The following is a 20,182-nucleotide window of genomic DNA, read 5'->3' as shown; positions in this document are numbered from 1 at the left end:
AAGATGAATAAGGGCTGGCTGGAGCTGGAGAGCGACCCTGGTGAGGAGGGGACCGGGCAGGCCCGGAGCTGGGGAGGCCGGGTGGGTCCGAGACGCGCCTTTCTGACCACTACCCGCTCCTCTTGTCGCCCCACCCAGGCCTCTTCACCCTCCTGGTGGAAGATTTCGGTAAGAGCCTCTCCTACGCGCCGGAACCAGGCTGTGGGGGCCCACTCCTGGGCCCTCGCTCCACAGCCAGAGGCTACCCTTCCCGACTTCTTTCCTTACCTGATCGCAGGTGTCAAAGGGGTGCAGGTGGAGGAGATCTATGACCTTCAGAGCAAATGCCAGGGGTGAGTGGCTTGGCACGCGGCGTGGCTTCGGTCGCCCCTTACACCCCGAGGGCTAGGGAGGGATCCGGGAGAGAGTGCTCCTCAAGGGAGGTAGTATCAGAGGCTCCAAATTGTAAAATCTTGTATAAGGAAGCATCCCTCCTCTTTGGGTGCCTTCCTGATGAAGCTGGTGCTGTGCTTTTGTTTCTCCCAGTTTTCCCTCAACACTTCCCTTAATGTGGTAGCCTCTTCCCCTCAATACAAATTCTAACCATCTCTTGGATTAAATTCATCTGCTTTCTGTGGCCTTCCAGCCAGAAACCCCCTGCTCTTGACTCGGGTCACACTGTGCCTTTTGTGCAGCTGTAATTTATTAATGACTGCTTTACTGTGCCCATGTGCCAGTGGTTTTAATCCCCACACAGGGGTCTCATATTGATTGGTTGGCTTGTGGCATCTGACAAGGACTCTCCTGGGTGACCAAGGTCAGGGTCTTGTCTTGGTGGTCCTACAGAATAGAGGTGTGGAGGCACTGCTACAGTGACTAAACGGAGAAGTCTGCTTCTTTCCCTTCAGGAAAGAACGGACTGATATGGGTGTTCATTAACTTCCCTGATTGCACTGGGGCCCAGGCCCTGGGCTTCACAAGTGAGAATTAGTGTTTAAATTCCTCATCACATTTATTGTTCTCGTCTTACCTTCTGTTCCTACCCGGTCCTGAGCCATCGTTCCAGCTTTTCTTATCCCAGAACCATAGACTTCATAAGGATACTGGGTGACTCCTGGAGCATCACAGCCAGAGGCTGATGCTTGACTCTGCCTGCAGTGGGCTTCTGGGGTGCGAGGGCGCAGGGCCACTTTGGGCAGCGTTGGGAAGAAGCCAAGGGAGAGGTGGGATCACAGGAAGGGCACCTGAGTGGTAACACAGTGCAAAGGAATAGGGGAGAGGAAAGGGAATGCAGATTGCCTTCCCCCACTTGACTGGTCTAGCTCTGTCCCTTACTTTCCCCAGCCCCGTGTATGGATTCATCTTCCTGTTCAAATGGATCGAAGAGCGCCGATCCCGTCGCAAGGTCTCTACCTTGGTGGATGATACATCTGTGATTGATGATGATATTGTGAATAACATGTTCTTTGCCCACCAGGTCTGCTGGGCTCTGTGTTCTTTCTGGAGGGTGGGATGCTGCTGTTTTCTTCACTTGGAAAGTGGAAGTGGGGAAAGGCAGAAGGAACTGAGCTCTTATTCACTAAAAAAGGGAGTCTCTTTAGAGCAGGGTGCTGTCTGAGTCCATTCTCCATGTCCCCAGACTCCTGATGGGTACTTAGTTGAGTGAACAAATGTTGGGTAAAGATGAGGGGAGTTGATGAGGATTGTCCAGACATGACTGTCCCTCTCTGAGTCCCCATCCCTGATGAGTATGGGCTTGGGGTGAGGGATGCTGTGGATGGGTGACTGTTCTTTGTTTCACAGCTGATCCCCAACTCTTGTGCCACTCATGCCCTGCTGAGCGTGCTCCTGAACTGCAGCAATGTGGACCTGGGGCCCACCCTGAGTCGCATGAAGGACTTCACCAAAGGCTTCAGCCCTGAGGTAGGCCACAGTGCCTTAATCCTGACTCAGCTGACTAGGCAGATGTGACCACCAGATCTACCACTGATTATGCCACTACACGGCATTTGGCACTATGAGGCTTTTTCAAATGATATTTACATTATATTTGACCTGTAAATTAATTGTGTAAGTCAACTTTTTTTTAAGGCCCAATTGTCAGAAAAGGAGATAGACCTAGGGAAGAGAGGAACGTTCCTTAAGTGACACCTTATTAGGACTTTATCAGGCAATGTTGTTCTCCAGTGTCCACTGATTACTGTGCAAGGCCAGTACAGCCCATCTTTTGGGGGCTCCAGAGCTCTTTTCTGCCCCCACTAGGCCTTCAGGAGAGGCCACCTGTGCTTCTTCAAGTTCCTGGAATGCCCCCAGGCCTGCTCTCCTGAGCTCTGTTTCCCACCCGAGGCCCGCCTGAGAAGTTGCTCTGATGTGGCCTTATTTTCTTCCCTCTAGAGCAAAGGATATGCGATTGGCAATGCTCCAGAGTTGGCCAAGGCACATAATAGCCATGCCAGGTGTGTGGGAGCTGTGGGAACTGATGGGGGTGGGGGCAAGGAAGGGGGTTGTACCATTCTGGGCACTGACTGTGTCCTTCCCCAGGCCGGAGCCACGCCATCTCCCCGAGAAGCAGAATGGCCTTAGTGCTGTGCGGACCATGGAGGCATTCCACTTTGTCAGCTATGTGCCTATCACAGGCCGGCTTTTTGAGCTGGATGGGCTGAAGGTTTACCCCATTGACCATGGTAGGCACTCTGAGCTGGGGGCCCATTGGATTTCTCTGCTTACCTCCTAAGGAGGTGGGGCTCAAGGTCCTCAAGCACTTGGGACCCAGTGGTGGGGCGTGGCAGGGGTGTCTTGAAGACGTGGTTCTGGCAGGATGGCACCCTGTACTGCATTGTCCACCTAGCCCCTGATTCTCTGGGTCACCTTCTCTCCATCATCCTTCCAACTCCTGGCCTGCCCGAGTTCCAGGCTTCCTACCTACTGACTCCTTGTCTTGGTTTCCCCAGGGCCTTGGGGGGAGGATGAGGAGTGGACAGACAAGGCCCGGAGGGTCATCATGGAGCGTATCGGCCTCGCCACTGCAGGGTAAGGGCCCTGAGCCTGCCCTACCTTCTGGAGCTGTGCCCCCATTGGGAGGGACACAGAAGAGGGAACCAAGGCAGAGAGAGGCCAGATGGCTTGTGCAAGGCCACGTGATGAATCTAGCAAGATCAGGATTAGATCTTGTGCTCCCAACTCCTTGCCCTATTTCCCACTCAGGCTGCGTGTGGCCTGCTTCAGGATAGCCTGGGGAGGGGCAGGCCCTGGTGGAGCCCCGGGTGGCCCACGTGTGCTGGCTCACTTCCTGACAGGCCCCTCACGCAGCTTGTTGGAAGGCACCAGCTCAGGTGCCTGGTGTGCATGGCCAGCTACTGCCCGCCTGTTGGGGTGGGGCCTGTACCTGTGGCTGCAGGTGTGACTTCAGGGAGCCCTGCCAGGAGATCTGCCTCAACCTGATGGCGGGGCCAGGGTGAGAGCTGCTCTCACGGCCACGGCTGTGACTGCAGGGAGCCCTACCATGACATCCGCTTCAACCTGATGGCGGTGGTGCCCGACCGCAGGATCAAGTATGAGGCCAGGCTGCACGTTCTGAAGGTGAACCGTCAGACAGTACTGGAGGCCCTGCAGCAGGTGGGTACCCCTCCTGCCCAGGCCCTGCCTAGCCCAGCCACCCACTCCTTCCCTCCACTGGGGCATCTCTGTCTGATTCCCACATTACTCTGTATTGTGGATCTGGGCTTCAATTAACCACTCCTTTCCTTTGCTCCCTTTGTGGGAAAGGTGATGGGACTTGGCATGGGGAGGGGGAGAATAGCCTCTGAAAGGAGGTTTGACTGTTGTTATTTCCCTTTAAGTGAGTGAGTAGAGCCAAGGCCCTTAGCTGTCCAAGGTAGAAGCTAGGGTCTGCCTTCACTCCTCCGCACCTTGGATTTTGATTTCAGCTGATTAGGGTAACGCAGCCAGAGCTGATTCAGACCCACAAGTCTCAAGAGTCACAGTTGCCTGAAGAGACCAAAGCAGTCAGCAGCAAGTCCCCTCTGGCCCTGGAAACAAGCAGGGCCCCAGCGGCCTCTGAGGGCACCCACACAGGTATTGGAGCCTCTCATGGGCCTCAGAGCCACCCCAAGCAGAGCAGGTCTTTTTCTGTGGAGGCACTTGGGCAGTGGTTCAGAGGCTTCTGCAGGAGGTCTGAAGCCTGGTACCTACAGCCCTCACCCCTCGGAACATGGAGGAAGAGCAGTCCCTCCCTAAACAAAGGCACCTGGAAAGGGCTGCCATTACCACAGTCCCCCAAGCCTTCTCCTTAACGTATATTCCCTTTCTAGCCTCTCTAGAAGTTTTTTTCTTTCTGCCTTTTTTTCATTTCATCCTTTTCCTTTCTCACTGTGGCCCCATGACTTAGAGCTTGCTGACTCCACCCATCAGCTGTCTCTGCTGTTCTTCTCTGAGAAGGGAAGGGGAGCAGTACTGTGCCCCAGGACTGGGGAGACAGTGGGCTGAGGACAGCTTTTCTTGAGGGCCTGGCTGAAAGTCCTGCCCATGCCCCTTGCCCTCTCAGATGGTGCGGAGGAGGTGGCTGGTTCGTGCCCACAAGCCCCGACCCACAGCCCTCCCAGCAAACCCAAGCTGGTGGTGAAGCCTCCAGGGAGCAGCATCAATGGGGTTCCCCCAAACCCCACTCCTATTGTCCAGCGGCTGCCAGCCTTTCTGGACAATCACAACTATGCCAAGTCCCCCATGCAGGTAAGCTGGGAGGATTCCCTCCAGGATTCTTTTGAGAGGTTGCAACAGGTACTTTCCTCAGGTGATTCATTGGTGTTTGCCTTCTGTCGGGGCCTAGGTAACCAGGTTCCTCTGTCTGATTCTCAGAAGCCCCTACGATGGCAGGGGTTGAGGGAGGCAGAGAGAGCTCCTCTGACTTTAAACTCAGTCTCATGGCTGTGGGGCTAAATGTTTAGGGCATGGGGTTGGATTCAGCTCTGTGGGTTGGGTTCTACTGGCAAAATAAATGCAGGTGTTTCAGGGCACTCTGTTTCTCTTAGAAGCCCTATGTAGGCAGGTAGTGTGGGTGGGCTCTGGAGCACCTGGAGGGAATCAGTGGACTGAACCCGGAGAGCCATGTTGGCTCCCTGGCTGTGGCTGCTGTGTCCAGCCTGGCTCATGGCCGCCCTGGGTCTCTGCCCCAGGAGGAGGAAGACCTGGCAGCAGGTGTGGGCCGCAGCCGAGTTCCAGTCCGCCCACCCCAGCAGTACTCAGATGACGAGGACGACTACGAGGATGACGAGGAGGATGACGTGCAGAACACCAACTCCGCCATCAGGTTAGCCCCAGCTCTGTAAGGCTGGAGGCTGAGTGCTGCAGATCCTATCTTGAATCTTCCAGCCCAGAAAATGCCCTTCAGCAGATAATGCTGAATGCCTGCTGAGTGCAGGGCTCCGGGGAGGCTGACGTGAAGGGGCCGACTCCAGGTCCCAAGAAATTTTTGGAGGGCTTGGGCGAGGGCTGTGCACATTTAACCAGACATCAAGGCCTTTTGTCTAGGCCTTGAGAGATGGGGTGGGGGATATCTTTGCTGGAAGAACTGGCATTGGCAAAAGGCCAGAAGTGAGACAGCTGGAATAGAGGAGGTGTCCTTTGAGGACACCTGGCTGCAGCTGTCGAAGCTCAGTGTGCCAGCCTTGGCATGGCCAGGTCAGGCTGCTGGAGCTTCAGGGTCAGTCCCTGGAGGCCAAGATGTGTTCAGGTCATTCTGGGCGTTGCTGAACGTGGTCACCTGGCCCATTCCCTTGGCTTACCTTTCCTTGGGCCCCACAGGTATAAGCGAAAGGGGCCGGGGAAACCAGGGCCATTGAGTGGCTCTGGGGATGGGCAGCTGTCGGTGCTACAGCCCAACACCATCAACGTCTTGGCCGAGAAGCTCAAAGAGTCCCAGAAAGACCTCTCAATTCCTCTGTCCATCAAGACGAGCAGCGGGGCCGGGAGTCCAGCTGTGGCAGTTCCCACGCACTCACAGCCCTCGCCCACCCCCAGCAATGAGAGCACTGACACAGCCTCTGAGATCGGCAGCGCTTTCAATTCGCCACTACGCTCGCCTATCCGCTCGGCCAACCCCACGCGGCCCTCTAGCCCCGTCACCTCCCACATCTCCAAGGTGCTTTTTGGAGAGGACGACAGCCTGCTGCGTGTTGACTGCATACGCTACAATCGTGCTGTACGCGACCTGGGTCCTGTCATCAGCACGGGCCTGCTGCACCTGGCTGAGGACGGTGTGCTGAGTCCCCTGGCACTGACAGGTGGGCCTTGGGCTGGCTCACTGGCCTCCCAGTGGCATACTGAGGAGGGAGGCGGCCAAGTGACCACCACGTGTCCTGCACTCTGATGGGTCTTCTCGTGCCTTCTCTTCCCAGAGAGTGGGAAGGGTTCCTCACCTTCCATCAGACCGAGCCAAGGCAGCCAGGGGTCTGGTAGCCCAGAGGAGAAGGAGGTGGTGGAAGCTGTGGATAGCAGAGAGAAGCCTGGGCTGGTCAGGCCTAGTGAGCCCTTGAGCGGGGAGAAGTACTCACCCAAGGTGAGCCCCTCTGCACCTTTCTCTTCTAATACTGACAAGGGAAGGGCCTAGGGCAATGCTGCCCAGGTGCTGGGTTCCTAGTTGGTATTTCGGTGTGAAGGGTGGTGGCTGAAGCCAGGTGCCAGGAAGCCTGTCTGGGTCGGGTGGTGGCTGGGGCCTCAGTAGGCTCCCGCGACTCTGGCTGCTCATCCTTGCCTCTGGCTGCCTGCTGGTAGTGGGGCTTTGGTGCTGGCCAGCCCCCCCACCACGGGTGCAATTGTTGGGTTTTGGCAGGAGCTGCTGGCACTGCTGAAGTGTGTGGAGGCTGAGATTGCAAACTACGAGGCCTGCCTCAAGGAAGAGGTGGAGAAGAGGAAGAAGTTCAAGGTGGGCCCTCTCTCCAGCTGCCTGGTCCTCTGCCCACCTGTCTTCCCAGAGGTGCGACCTGCTGGGGTCAGCTGGTGGCTGCTCTGGGGAGATGGCTGCAGCGTCCTCATGTCCTCACTCTTCTCTCCCACAGATCGACGACCAGAGAAGAACACACAACTACGATGAGTTCATCTGCACCTTCATCTCCATGCTGGCTCAGGAAGGTGAGGGGTCTCGCTGCTGCACCTTACCTGGCATGCCCTGCTCAGAGCCCTGGCCCTCGGGCCCCCTCCTTCAGGCCTCTGCTGGGGCTTGAGCAGACTGTAGTCTCAGGGAGGGCCGAGAGACCCTCAGCTTCTGACCGGAGGCTGTGGCCCGTTGAGCGGGTGGCTGCTGGGCATCCAGCCACCCGCTCAAGGGCCTGCGCCTCTCCACAGGCATGCTGGCCAACCTGGTGGAGCAGAACATCTCGGTGCGGCGGCGCCAGGGGGTCAGCATTGGCCGACTCCACAAGCAGCGGAAGCCTGACCGGCGGAAACGCTCACGCCCCTACAAGGCCAAGCGCCAGTGAGGACTGCTGGCCCTGACCCTGCCGCTCACTCTTGCCACACGGCCCTCACCAGGGCCCTCCCCTGCCCCACTCCCCCTCTTCCCAGTATTACCGAATAGTTCCAGTCAGAGAGCCCAGACCCTGGGAATGGGAGCCAGGCCAGGATTCTCTGCACGGTACCCCAGTGCCTGCCAGGGCAGGGCTGCCCCGTCATGCTCTGGAAGCAGGAGCTGGGGCACAGGGAGGTGCTGCAGCTCCCTCCACAGCCGGCTGTGGAGTGGCAGGACCTGGCCTTTCTGCCTGGGCAGCAGAATATATATTTTACCTACAGAGACGTCTATTTTTCTGGGCTCTAACCCATCTTGCCACCACTGTGTTAACATAGTCAGCTTCCTGACTCTGAGTTCTCTCCTAACAGCTGTCATCCTGGAGGGCCTGGGTCACTCCTGCAGGGTCACAGCTGGGAGCCCTGCTGCTCTGGCCCCAGTTGTCCCTGTGGCGAGAAAGCCAGGTCTGCTCTCCGTTCCTCCTGGGAGAGCTCCAAACTCAGGGACCTGGCTGCTGGGCTAGACTGGGAGTGGGGTATTCCAGCGGGGGTGGGGTGAGCAGCCTGCTTGGGTCCCATGGCCCGGGCAGAGAGGAGTGTTTGAGCTGTTTGGTGGCCTGGCTTTGGCCAGGCTTGATAAGACTGCTCTCTGTGGCAAGGCCCTGGGCTCTTTGTCTTCAGTGTTGTGGCCCTGGCAAGGGGCCTGCTTTGGGCTCCTGGGCTCAGAGGAGCCTCTGCCTGCCCCTCAGTATTACCATGTCTCCCTCTTCTTAGAGACAGCAGAGACAGGGCTGCTTGCAGGAAGCTGGCACCACTCAGCTCTCCCTGCCATGCCAGCTTTCTCAGCTTCTGCAAGGCACTCAGGGTGGGGGACAATAGGACCAAGACAACCAGTTGGAGCCCCATGTTCCCAGAGGGCCTGATGCCAACGGCTGGTGGGCCCAGCACTGCCTCTGGAGCTCAGGCCCCAAACATAGCCCCATGGCCTCTTCTAGGTGGCTTTGAAGGTGATCCAGGCGGGCCCCTTATGTGTACATAGTGACCGGGGTGGGGGGGCAGCTGGCAGGCATGGCAGCTGCCTCTGCGCTAAGCATAGCCCGACCCCTCTGGCCCCTGTAAATATTGGACTAATGAATGAATAAAACTCTCCTAAAAAATTAGTCCTCCTGTGCTTGCTGGCCTGAGGTTTGTAGGCCAGGGCTGTGGTGGGAGTGAGGACCTAACCAGACCGGGGCCCAGGGCCCTGTGTGTGACCAAAGAGGTAAGGCGGGGAGTGCATTCTCGGGCATTCAGCCTTCTGGGGCAGAGGTTCTTGGGACCCTAGGCCTGGGACTTAGGGTCTGAACTGAGGAGGTGCTTCGGGTGGGCTGTGGAACCTGAGGAGTTGTGTGCAAGGTGTAGTGTGGGAGGAGAGGGCCGTGGCTTTGCAACCTGGAGAGGTGTTGGGACTCAGTGGAGGTGGCACCTCTGTCTCTAGTCCTGCCTGGTGTGTAGTCCCTGGAGGGGCCCTGGGACCTTGCAAGGCTCACCTCTCTTCCCTTGTTGCAGGTAAAAGCTGCCAACTGTGCCACTCTTCCCCCTGCTAACCACATTTTCTCTTGAGGCCCCTGTAGCCTCTCACCCGCACCGTTTCCCTGGCAGTGGGTTCTACAGAGGGGGCCTGGTGTAAGCAGCTAAGGCTCAGCTGGACTGTTTAGGAAATGCAGCTTTAATGGCCCCAGCCCTTCTGTCTGGGTCTAGTAGTCCAGGGCACAGATGAGGGCCACACCACGCTTTACCCAGTGTCGCTGGGGCTGGTCGGTGGGGATCTCCACAGCAATGACGTAGTTTGTGGAGTGGCCTGTGGTTGATAGTGTTCCTAGAGCAGGCAAGAAGGGGGAAGGTTAAGTTGTCTGCTTCAGCTAGGGCAGGAACAGGGTATAAAGAAAGGCAGTGGACTTGGCAAACTGAGCTTGGGACAAGGAAGGGGACCTGACCCAAGAGGAAGCCTGTCTGGTGAGTGTGGCCAAGGCTCAGCCCTGCCCTAAGTTACTGCACTGACAATTGAGGATGGGAATGGGAGAGTTGACGCCCCTGCTCATTCCCTGTGGACCCAGCCCAGGCCCACCCCACCTCTCCAGGCCTCAGTTACCCCCTCTGAACCTCCATTGGCAGGCTGGGCCTCCTAGGACCCAAGGTGGGTCTGCTAAGGGAAGCAAGAGGATGGTGAGCTCAGGGGCCACTCCCCACAGACTGGGCCCAGCCCCTGGGCATCACCTTGCCTACTACTGGCCCAGCTCTGTCCTGGCCTAGTCAGTCTCAGGAGTGAGTGCTGACTGACCTCTGTCAGCCATCCTGTTCAGCTAACCTGGGTCAGCCTAACTGGCCCAACCCTGGGCCCCCACCTGTGGTGTAGGCTCCCCACCCTGGGCCCCATACCAGCACGGGTCAGTGTCTTGTAGATGGGGCACAGGTAGAAGTCCTGGTTCTGGACCTTGCGGTTGGGCGTTGGCAGGAGCCAGATAACGGCCATCTCTGTGTATAGCTCCTTGGGCCGAGACTCAGCCAGCTGGAAGGCCAGAGGGTCCCATCGGGCACCTTCCAGGAACAGCCCATGGATGAAGCACCCCTCTTTGGGTCTTGTCTTGAGCTCTGATACCGACTGGCGCATCACCTGTGGTCGGGCACACAGATGCCCCCTCACATATAAACACCCAGAATCTCGGTTAGGATTTGGGTCAGGAGGCACAAGCTCCCTCCTGAGGGCTCTGCCTGCCTCCCCCCTTCACCTGCTGTTTCAGCTGGTAGCCTACAGTCTGTGCTCTGCCCCTAGGGATTTCCCTGGGGCTTATGGTCTCTTCTGGCTCTCCCTGTCCCCCAACCCCCTCTCAGGGGCTCCCCTGATTCTGCCAGCCAGCTGTGGCCTCCGTGCTCCTCCTACCTGGGCCACACCCCAGCCTGTCACCTGACCTGGCCCTGGCTGAGTCCAGACCTTGAAATCGAAGGAGATGGTGTCGATGGAGATGATAGACTTGCGGGCATAGTTTTGCAGGGTGCCTGTCAGGAAAGCCTGGGGGAAGAAGAAGCCGCTGATCCAGAAGACGGCTGGGATGCCCTTGGAGATCCAGGTCTGCAGGAAGTCCAGGCGCTGCAGCAGGTCCATGACCCATAAGGACAGTGGCTTGAGTGATGGGTAGGCCTTGGCGTTCCAGAGCTCGGGCACAGTGTTGTTGTATAGGCTGGCAGCCATCAGCTCCAGCTGCAAGGACATCACCACCAGCCCTTTGAGTGCTGTGAGCAGGTCTCTCAGTGTCTGTGTGATCACTTGCAGCAGCCGGTTGTACCTATGGAGGCAGTGGCAAGGAGGAAGGCAGTGGTCTGGGGCCGTGTGGCCATATCCGCACTCCCCAGTTGTAGGCAGTAGACAAAAAACCAATGGCAGAACATAGGGGCTAAGAGCATAGAGTGGGGTCGAGTGGCCTGAGTACCAGTTCCAGCTCTGGCTGTTAGTAAATGTATGACCTTAGACAAGTCATGTAACCTTTTTGGGCCTTGGTTTACTCATCTGTAAAATGGAATAAAAATGTGGCTGAGTTAGAGAACGGGTTTATAGCACTTGGTGTAGCTTTTACTGTCATTACTCTACAGCCCAGTGGCCTGCTGACTCAGGGCTGGGGGTGGCAGGGGATTACCGAGTGACCTCCTGTACTAGCACCGTGTTCATTGACTCCTCATACAGCACAGGGTACTTGGTCATCACCCGCTGCAAGCTGATGGGCTCAGGCACCTTGAGCAGAATGTTCTGGGCCACATCCTCCACTATCTGTGGGCGCAAAGAATTCTACATGCACAGAGTTCCTTCCCACAGGGGAACAGGCATGATGGTGGATAGGAGACTGGTCCTGCCCAACCACTGGGCCCTTTCCCCTGCTGCCACTAACCTCCTCCCGGTGCTGGCCGCCTTCAGAGGATGATTTGGGTTGCAGCTGGATGATGGTGCCAAGCAGGGTGTAGGTCTCATTCTGGGCACAGGTGATATTGGCATTGTCATGCAGGCCAAAGATCTCAGGCATGTCGTTGAGTGGAAGGCTCTTGATGTAGGAGAGGTAGCCCTGGAGGGTAGGAGCGCTGCAACTGAAGCCCCTGCCCTGCTCTACCTCCAGCCTGCGGGACAGCCCTCCAATTGAGTGCATCCACTACTCGTCACCCCTGGTTGCAAGCTTTACGCATGTCCCTCTTACCCTCAGGACTCCATGGCCTCTGCTCCCTCCTAGCCCACTTCTCCCTGCTGCCTAGCTCCCTGCTTCTTCATTCAGCTGCTCAAAACCTGTCACAACCCCTCCTGCCACAGGCCCTTTACACTGCTGAGCCACACTCTGGGGTGCTCCACCTAGCACCTGCCTGCTCCTCACACATCTTAGCTGAAGCATCATTTCCTCAGGGAGCCCTCCCTGACTGTGGTCTGGGCTGCTTCCCACCTCACTGCCTCACCTGGCAGCCTCAGAGGAGCTGCCCGGCCCCTCCCAGCCTCACAAAGTCCTCTTGGGCAGGGGCTGAGAGGCGGGAGTTGGCCTCTGCCCACAGAACCTGAGCTCCAGGGCTATCTTTGTGGGATGGATCAATCAATGAAAAGGAGCTACTGGCCGGTTGGGGCCAAGTCTTCCGGCACCCAGGTGTTCACGGCACCTCAGGACCCCAGCCTGGCAGGCTGCCTAAAGCATAGCCCCGGTGTGTGCTCACGTTGAGGTCGTAGGTGGGTTGGATCTGGTGGTAGACGCCCGAGGCACTGTAGCTGTGCTCGGGGAAGAGCACGGCGGGGCTGTAGAAGTCCTCCAGGACGTTCATGACGCAGCGGCGGTCCCAGTCGTCAGTGACGCGGCCCCCGTAGTTGATCTCCCCTGCCGTGTACTTGAGGACCTACGGGGTGGGTAGGTCAGGCCCCCACAGGCGCCCAGCTCCCCTCCCTCAGCCCATCCCCAGCCCACCTTGTAGGGGATGTGGTCATACTCGTCCAGGAACATCTTGAGCTGGCTGATGCAGATGCGTAGGTCCCCGTCTGTGAACTCGTAGGGTATGTTGAAGCCCAGGGGCCCAAACTTACGACGCTCCAGGGCATTCCCATGGAACAAACACAGAGACAGCAGCAAGGACTTGAACTCCATCACCTGCCAGAGGTGGGGGCGGGGCGGAGGGGTGTGAAGGGTGGGGATGGAGATGGGGCAGGTTGGGGGTGCACGTGCCAAGTGTGTCTCACCTTGTGACAGGAGTTGAGGAAGTCATCACTGAGGCTGCTGTAAGACTTGAGCAGGTTGGCCTTGACCCCGCGTGGCGGCTCAATGGTCATCTTGGAGCCATTCTGTAGGATGGACACTGGGAACTTGTTGCTGGGCAGGCTGGTGAGCCACAGGCGGAAGTCCCGGTGCACCTGGTGGCCACGCTCCACGTGAGCATTGAGACCCGTACCTGGTGGCTGCCCCAACACCAGGCTCCCTCCTACCCAAGGACCCTGAGCCACCCTCAGCCTGACTCCACCCCTGGGTTGGGCTGGGCCAGACCAGGCTGCACGGACCACTGGTAAAGAACATGGGCTTCAGCAAGTTCCAGGGTCACCCGTCTGTGCTGGGTGGGCTTGGGCGAGTCACTGGTAGCAGTTACTTGAGGGGGCCACTGGGAAGATTAATCTAGTTGATATGTGTTACATATGTCACTTCCTGAGCGCCCACTGTGTGCTGGTGGCTGGGCTGAGTGCTCTGTGGGACGATCTCATTTAGCCTTATCAGTCCTGGACGGATGTACTGTATTCCCTCGGTGTACCTTGTCGGGATTGATGTGCTCAATGAGGCGCTCCAGGACTGGCATCCAGCTCGGTGCCAGGTGGCAGTTCTGAAAGAAGACCCACTTGCCCCTCTCTATGGAGCTGCGCATCATGGCTTCCGCCCGAGGGCCCTGTGGGGACAGGAGTGCTGAGTGGTGGGGGACCAGCTGGCCCAGCCCACCAGCTCCCTTCTCCCCCACCCCCTTGCCCTTACCTGGCCCTGGCCCAGGGAGATGGCAGAGAGCTTCTTGGAGAACTTCATTTCTTCAGCAAACTTGTAGAGGTCGGCAGCCGGGTCAGTGCCAGGCGATAGCACGAAGATGAGGGGCGTGGTGGAGTTGGAGTCTTTGAACACCAATGACAGATTGGCTGTCTGCAGGGCAGGGAGAGATGCTGGGGCCACCTAGAGGTTCTCCTCAGGGGCAGGCGACCAGGGCGAGGTAGGGGGGTCCTGGGGCCCCCAGAGTAGTCCCAGAGGGGCTTCCTGGTGGGACCTGGAACCTCTCAGAGCTTTTTGGGGTGGTTAGGGGTCCTGGCCTGACCAAGGCTGCAAAGTGGTCTGTCCACGTGCAGCTCAGATCCTGGGACCCAGGGTGGGGATTAGCCCAGGTGCTGGCTGACAGCACTTGCCTGGGGCTCAATGAAGCGTGGCTCCAGGTTGGTGGCCACGAAGTCCTGCATGGCATTGGTAACCTTGTCCCCACGTAGGCAGCGGAGGACCAGCAGCTTCTGGAACTGGTCCAGGTACTGGTCCCAGATGCCAGGCAAGGGCTCCCTGCAACAGTGCCCACGTCCCCCTGAGAGCCAACCTGTGGGAGGGCACTGGCCACAGGGTCTCTGCTTGCTGGACAGCAGGGGAGAATGGGGTGTCCAGGGGTACATGGCCGGGGGCATGGAAGAGATATAGTCACAGTTGCAGGGCAACCCTGTGTGGCCCCTCAGAGAAGGCTCCAGGGCAAGCCTGTTCCTGGGTCTCAGCCCCTGGATGTGCCCACCCTGCTGTGCCCCGGGTCCCAGCTCACCGGTGGGGCTCAGGGCTATCAAAGATGGCCTGGAATTCCGACAGATGCTTCATGAAGTCAAGGGCGAAGGAGGAGAAGGCCGGCAGGTTGGAGAGTGCCAGGATGTCTCGCCAGGCCCGGTCTGACAGCCAGTCCGGGGCAGGGTTCTCACTCATGACAGGGACAGAGCCCCCGGACAGGAGGTAGCGCCACTCGCTCTGGCAAGGGACAGGGGAGGCTAGTGCCCAGGCCCTGAGGCCTGTCTCCAGCGCCCCACCTAGCAGTGCCTCCCCTACCATCCTCAGCCAGAGAAATGGAGTTCCCCTTAGGGGTGGCAGTTGCACAGGTCTGGGTTAGTGTCACCTCTTTCCCTTTCCCTGGCTGTGTGACCTTAGGCAAAGGATTTGACCTCTGAGCCTCTGTTTCCTCACTTGGAAAGTAGGAAGAATCAGAACTCTGCTTTCCAGGGGTTTTGTGGGGGTAGGTCAGAGGGTAGCTGTGATTCCAGCACCTGGCACACATTGAGGGCTCAAGCAGTGGTGCCTGTGACTTTCAGTGCTTTCCAACGCACCAGGAAATACCTGGGGCTCATGAGACCATGAGCCGGGAGGCTCAGGACTGTCTGTGCTCACCAGCACGCTCAAGGCTCTGAGAAGACATGTGCACAGGAGCTGCTGGGCCATAGTTAACCCAGAGCCTCCTGGCTGTTTTCAAGCAAGGACCTGGCCGCCCCTCTTGGTCGATCACGCACCTGGTCGATCTTGCCCTGGTTCATCATGATGCGGGCACACAAAAGGAAGGCGAACATCAGCTTGTGCTTCTCGAAGAGGCTGCGGCAGACACTGCTGTAGAGGTTGTAAGTCAGGTAGCGGTTGATGTTGGCGATGCGCTTCTTTAGGTTGTCTGCAGGGCAGAGGGGTGATGGCAGTGCAGGGAGAAGGGAGGGAAGCAAGATCCCTGGGGCCCAGCCCAGCCCAGCCCATCTCCCCAGTAGCCAAAGGGGCAGTCTGGGCACCCGCTTGGGGCATTTGCTCCGAGGAGGGTAGGAGGGGTGTGTGTTCTTACGTAGTGTAAGTCTGATGAGGATGTGTATGAGTGGACGTGGGTGTGAGTCTACGTGTGTGTGCCCGCTGTGGAAATGCATCCAGGTGTGTCACCAGGGTAGAGCCTGGTGTTTGTGTCAACATGTGCATCTGTGCCAGGGCTACCTGCCCTCTCTGAGTTGGCGATGCCTGAGAGGAAGATGTTGAGAAACCACTCGAGGGAGTACTGGTACATGGGGTCCACGTTGGCCAAGTCAGACACGCAGAAGAAGAGGATCTGGGTACGGACGGCCACGGGAATGTACTCCATGCGCGTGAGGTCAATGTCCTTCTCTGTCTGCTCTGCAATCCTGACCTTGGCCTGGGGGTGCAGTACAGGGCGTGCTGGTCAGGCCCAGGTAGGTTGTCAAAGGGCACCAGGCAGAGGTGGGTGGCGATAGGGGGCAGGCCTGGGGCAGGTGGGGAGAGGCAGGCAGGGGTGGGCCGGCAGTTGCTGACCTGGATCTCAGCAGCCTTCATCTTGGAAGCCTCCAGCACCTTGATGAGCTCCATGTCATCCACAGGGTTGCCCTCAGAGGAGCTGAGCCGGTACAGGATCTGGTCTTCAATGTCCTTCAGCTCCTGGCGCATCTTGGCATTATTGACAATCAGCTGGTTCTTGGCTTCCTCAAGGTCAGGCCGCTCCTCAGCCACTACCTGGCCCAGCAGCTGGTCCTCTAGGCCACTGCCAGGGGCAGGGGACATTATGTCTGTGACACCTGGTGGGCCCTGGAGGGCCAGCCTGGAGCCTGCTGACCTATGTACCTGTGCTCCTGGGGCTCCAAAGAGCCTAGCATCCCTGTTGGTGTCAGCCTGGAAGGCCTGGCCTCTGTCTCAGGCTGCAGGGCTAAGGCAGAGCCTGGCTTCAAAGTGACCAGTTCTCAGTGAGACCTCAGGTGGCAGCTTGGAATCCCAGCAGGGGCCAGTCAGTTGAACATGTGAGTTGCTGGGGTCTGAAAAACTCCCTCTCAGCAGGAGGGGGCTGGGGGTGATGGGGAGGGACAGGACTTAAGGATGTTTTCACCCCCTTGTCTGTGGAGAGGTTCATAGTGGCCACTGGCATGGAGGCCTTAGCACTCTCTGTGGGTGGTCAGCAAAAGCTATAGTGCCTGGGCTTAGGGCAGCAAGGGCAGGAAACGGCTTGGGTGCAGGGAGCCAGAGTATGCCCCCCACAGGGCTCCAGGACAGCTCTGGGGGTGAGTACACAAGGGCTCAGCAAGGGCTGTGGGGCAAGGGTATCCGGATGAGGTGGGGCTAGTGCTGGCCAGGGAGGCTGGGGGAGGGGTTCCTGACCGGGGATCAGGATGATCTGAGGGTGGGGTTTCTCAGGTGGAAACGGTGGCAAGTAAAGGGAGTTCGTGGAGGGGCTAGAAAGACCTGAAATGCAGAGTGCCTGGGAGGAAGCTGGCGGGGCCTCAGGGGGAAACCCACTGAGTCTCTGCCTGGGGGTGGGAGGAGGCAGCCAGGCAGGCTGAGGCAGAGCTGATGCTGGGGGTCCCAGGGACCAAGGGCTCACCTGGGAGACAGGGTGAAGTTGATGAGGGTGAGCTTGGTGGAGATCTCGGGCGTGTAGTGTGGGTTGGGCAGCTTGGTGGTGATGTACATCCTGAAGTCCTCGTGGTAGGGGATCACCGTGTCTCCCAGCTTTAGCACCTTGTTCCCCTGCTGCTTGTATGTCTGTGGCAGGTGGGATGGGCAAGCGCTGTGGCTTGGGCTTCACCAGTGAGGCAGGGGAAGGGGGCCGCCCCCACCCCCACTGCTGCAGGCCCACCTGCTTGAGCAGCACGGGCTCCAGGGCGGGATCCAGCTCCTCGCCCACGTTCTCTAGAAGGCAGGGCTTGCCAAAGCGGATGGCATTCTCCATGCTGCGCAGGAAGTCGCGGTCGCTCAGCTTGAACACATCCAGCCCGCTGTCCTTCTCCTGTGGGCACAGGGGGCAGGTGGGGGCCGCGGGGGCTGAGAACCAGCCTGAGGCTCAGCTACTCCCCCTGCACCTGCTAAGCCCTGCTGGGTGGGGTGGTGGCACCCGGTGGGTAGGCTCACCATGTTCTTGATCCATTTGTTAGCCTGGCTCTGAGGGTCAATGAAGTGGGTCCAGCGCTGGGAGAACTGGTTGATGACCCCATTCTCCACTGACAGTGTGTCGTTGGGGAGGCCAGCAACCTGTGGGGGACTGGGCTGGGTCGGGGGTCTCACACAGCAGGCTCAGCTGGGACATCAGCCACTCCCAACCTTGTGCTTTGGCTGTGTTTCCCTTCTCCTTACTGCACCCTCTTGAGGGTGAAGGGCAGTCCTGAGGTCTCAGCCCCCAGGACTGGTCTCCCTCCTATTGGCTGGCTCCCAACACCCTCCTTCGCTGGGCCCGTTGTTCCTCATGCCTGTTGAGTCCTTGCTCAGTCAGACCATCTTCACGGAGCCAGTAAAGCCCATCAGCCCTCCCGGACTGTGTTCACGCTCAGCCCCTGCCTGAGCCTCTTGGTTCTCTCCTTGCGCCAACTCTACCTGTCCTCCAGGGTCTAGCTCGGACACGACCTCGTAACCCTCACTCTGGACACTGCTCTCCCACCCCACTCCCACTCTCATAAGCACCCCTTGACCTCTCTGCCCAGCATCTGTACCACTCGCTCGGCTTTCTCCTCTCCTACCCACCAGCCTCTGACTGGCCCCGGGCGGGCTCAGGAGACGCATCTCTAAGCAGACCCAGGAAAGAGGGTGGGAGGGAGGCGGGAGGCTCCTGGCCCAGCCCGACCACACTGCAGGCCCAGCCCAGTTGCTCCAGCCCCCCGGGGTGGGCACCTGCCACGAGCGGATCTTCACGGGGTTCCCCAGAGTCCCGATTAGCGTGGGCTCGGAGGTGTGTGGGACATGGTGAGTCGTGAGCTGCTTGACCCAGCTGTCGTAGAGCACCGTGCGGTACTGGCCCTGGGGAGATGCCAGACTCAGGGCCACCCCACTGAGACAGCCGCGATGCCCTCCCACTTCCCCCTGCACCCCAGCGCTCAGCAGTTGTGCAGAGGTCAGAGCTCAGACATGGAGACGGAGGCCTGAGTTCTAGCCCCACTTTGGGGAACATCATCAGCCTCCACAATCCTCAGCCCCTTATCTGTGGAACCAGCATAAGAACAACAATGCCCACCCATCAGGGCAGCTGTGAGGATTGAATGAGAGGCACACAGCAAGCACGGCAGTGTGAACTCACACTTCCCTCTAGAAGGCCAGCCCCACCGGAGCAGGTTTTCTGGCTGTTTTGTGAGCTGCCATATGCCCAGTGCCAGGAACAGCACCTGGCTCAGACGGGGCGCCTGAGAAGTGCTTGTTGAATGAATGAGAGAAGAGCCGCCCCTCAGGCCACCCCTCATGGAGGTGAGGCCTCAAGGCGGGGCCAGGGGTTCCTTACCGTGAAGGGGCCCAGGTAGGCCACAAAGCCTGCAGCCACCAGCACGTCCCCGAAGATGTTGTCGAGCGTGTGTTCCAGGTTCTCCACCGTATCCTGCCAGCGCACCCTCTCGTCCGACAGCCCGTTGATGAGCTGCAAGGACAGCCCATGGGGTGGGTTCTGGGAGGCTGGGCCGGGGGCCTGGGTGTCCCTGCCTGGCACAGTCCCCGAGGTGGCCGGTGTGGGGGGTGTGGACAGCCACCCTGGGACCCCCCCTACCACCCGGGCCCTTCCAGCCTGTCGGGGGCAGGCCACACCACAGGCCCTCACACCTTGTCGGCGCGGCCCAGCCGCTGCTCGCACTGCTCACACTTCAGCTCCAGTTCCTCCTTCTTAGCAATGCAGTCTCGGTACTTGGCCTGCATCATGGCAATGCCATCCTCCACCTTGTGCAGGCGCTGCTTCGCCTCCTCCAGGATCCTCTGTGTCACCTCCAGGTCATCCTGGGCCTCCCGCAGGGCTTGCTGCAGGCAGAGGACGCAGGACCAGCTTTCCTGGTGCCCAGAGGAGCCCACGCCCTCTCCCCTGCCCCCTAGGTCTACCCAGCCCTCACCCGCTTGGGCTCCACGGCCTTGGCCACGAAGTGGTACTTGTGCATGGCGCGCACCCACTGGCAGATGGAGGTGCAGGCCTTGGACACCTTGGCGATGGCGGCCGGCTGGAACTCTTCATTGTCGATGTATGGCTGGATGGCTTTGATCACCGCCTCCCCAATGTTGTCCTGGGGATGGGAACCATGGGCTCAGGGGGCTGCTTCCCAGGGAGGACAGAGAAGGCTCTGCAGGGCTGAGGGGCATCCTGCTCCTGCCGCTATGCCCCATGTAGGCCTCAGTACAGGTGTCCTCCCTAGGGAATAGACACAACCCACAAAAGCTGGCCAGAAGAGGATCTTCTGTATTCTAGGATTTCAAATAACATGATCAGAGATTTTTCTTTCTCAAGAAATGACACAACCTCAAGATCTGATAATACAGGGACTTCCCTGGTGGTCCAGAGAGTAAGACTCCGCGCTCCCAATGCAGGGGGCCCGGGTTTAATCCCTGGTCTGGGAATCAGATCCCGCATGCATGCCGCAACTAAGAAGTCCACACACCACAACTAAAAAGATCCCGCATGCCGCAACGAAGGTCCCGCGTGCCGCAACTAAGACCCGGCGCAGCCTAAATAAATAAATAAATATTAAAAATTTTTTTAAATGAAGACCTGATAATATGCAGGCCCCATTTAAAACCCATTTAGAGACAAGGGCTCCTTCTTGGCTGATGTGGAGACGAGTGAGTGGTTCTGATGCCCAACCCGGCTCACGTTCAAACGTAATAATCCCTACCCCAAGAGTTCACCATACTCTTGGAGCACTTGTCCTACCCTGGGAGAATCCAGCTCTGTAATTCAG

General features: G+C 58.6%; 2 protein-coding genes across 3 annotated transcripts in view; one reads left to right on the top strand and one right to left on the bottom strand.

Moving 5' to 3' along the window:
* The first annotated feature begins 3 nt into the window (after positions 1–3).
* Positions 4–7,613, top strand: BAP1 (BRCA1 associated deubiquitinase 1). 2 transcript variants are annotated; one of them, XM_024746452.1, is made up of 17 exons: positions 4–40; positions 139–168; positions 278–332; positions 1,324–1,384; positions 1,783–1,902; positions 2,374–2,435; positions 2,521–2,663; positions 2,931–3,009; positions 3,471–3,594; positions 3,906–4,053; positions 4,523–4,707; positions 5,151–5,284; positions 5,779–6,257; positions 6,372–6,532; positions 6,806–6,898; positions 7,032–7,104; positions 7,318–7,613. In XM_024746452.1, the coding sequence occupies exons 1-17, from the start codon at positions 4–6 to the stop codon at positions 7,449–7,451; spliced, it is 2,118 nt and encodes a 705-aa protein (XP_024602220.1). In that variant the 3' UTR covers positions 7,452–7,613. The 2 variants fall into 2 exon arrangements, with proteins under 2 accessions (XP_024602220.1, XP_024602219.1); XM_024746451.1 differs by having other exon boundaries at positions 1,324–1,456.
* A 1,599-nt stretch (positions 7,614–9,212) lies between these two features.
* DNAH1 (dynein axonemal heavy chain 1) overlaps positions 9,213–20,182 on the bottom strand; it is a 101,404-nt gene continuing 90,434 nt past the window's right edge. The window contains exons 57-78 of the mRNA XM_024746472.1: positions 19,343–19,510; positions 19,062–19,253; positions 18,751–18,882; positions 18,150–18,275; positions 17,397–17,516; positions 17,125–17,274; positions 16,870–17,030; positions 15,813–16,038; positions 15,480–15,675; positions 15,023–15,174; positions 14,293–14,489; positions 13,901–14,045; positions 13,485–13,643; positions 13,270–13,401; positions 12,710–12,880; positions 12,441–12,620; positions 12,196–12,372; positions 11,397–11,567; positions 11,148–11,278; positions 10,448–10,799; positions 9,895–10,129; positions 9,213–9,334 (exon numbers count right to left, since the gene is read on the bottom strand). Of these exons, the coding sequence (XP_024602240.1) occupies positions 9,213–9,334; positions 9,895–10,129; positions 10,448–10,799; positions 11,148–11,278; positions 11,397–11,567; positions 12,196–12,372; positions 12,441–12,620; positions 12,710–12,880; positions 13,270–13,401; positions 13,485–13,643; positions 13,901–14,045; positions 14,293–14,489; positions 15,023–15,174; positions 15,480–15,675; positions 15,813–16,038; positions 16,870–17,030; positions 17,125–17,274; positions 17,397–17,516; positions 18,150–18,275; positions 18,751–18,882; positions 19,062–19,253; positions 19,343–19,510 (3,795 nt within the window). The remainder of the gene's footprint in view (positions 9,335–9,894; positions 10,130–10,447; positions 10,800–11,147; positions 11,279–11,396; positions 11,568–12,195; positions 12,373–12,440; positions 12,621–12,709; positions 12,881–13,269; positions 13,402–13,484; positions 13,644–13,900; positions 14,046–14,292; positions 14,490–15,022; positions 15,175–15,479; positions 15,676–15,812; positions 16,039–16,869; positions 17,031–17,124; positions 17,275–17,396; positions 17,517–18,149; positions 18,276–18,750; positions 18,883–19,061; positions 19,254–19,342; positions 19,511–20,182) is intronic.

The sequence above is a fragment of the Neophocaena asiaeorientalis genome, unplaced genomic scaffold, assembly GCF_003031525.2.
Source record: "Neophocaena asiaeorientalis asiaeorientalis breed wild unplaced genomic scaffold, Neophocaena_asiaeorientalis_V1.1 scaffold251, whole genome shotgun sequence".
Classification (NCBI taxonomy): Eukaryota; Metazoa; Chordata; class Mammalia; order Artiodactyla; family Phocoenidae; genus Neophocaena; species Neophocaena asiaeorientalis.
This window is presented reverse-complemented; position numbering and strand designations above follow the sequence as displayed.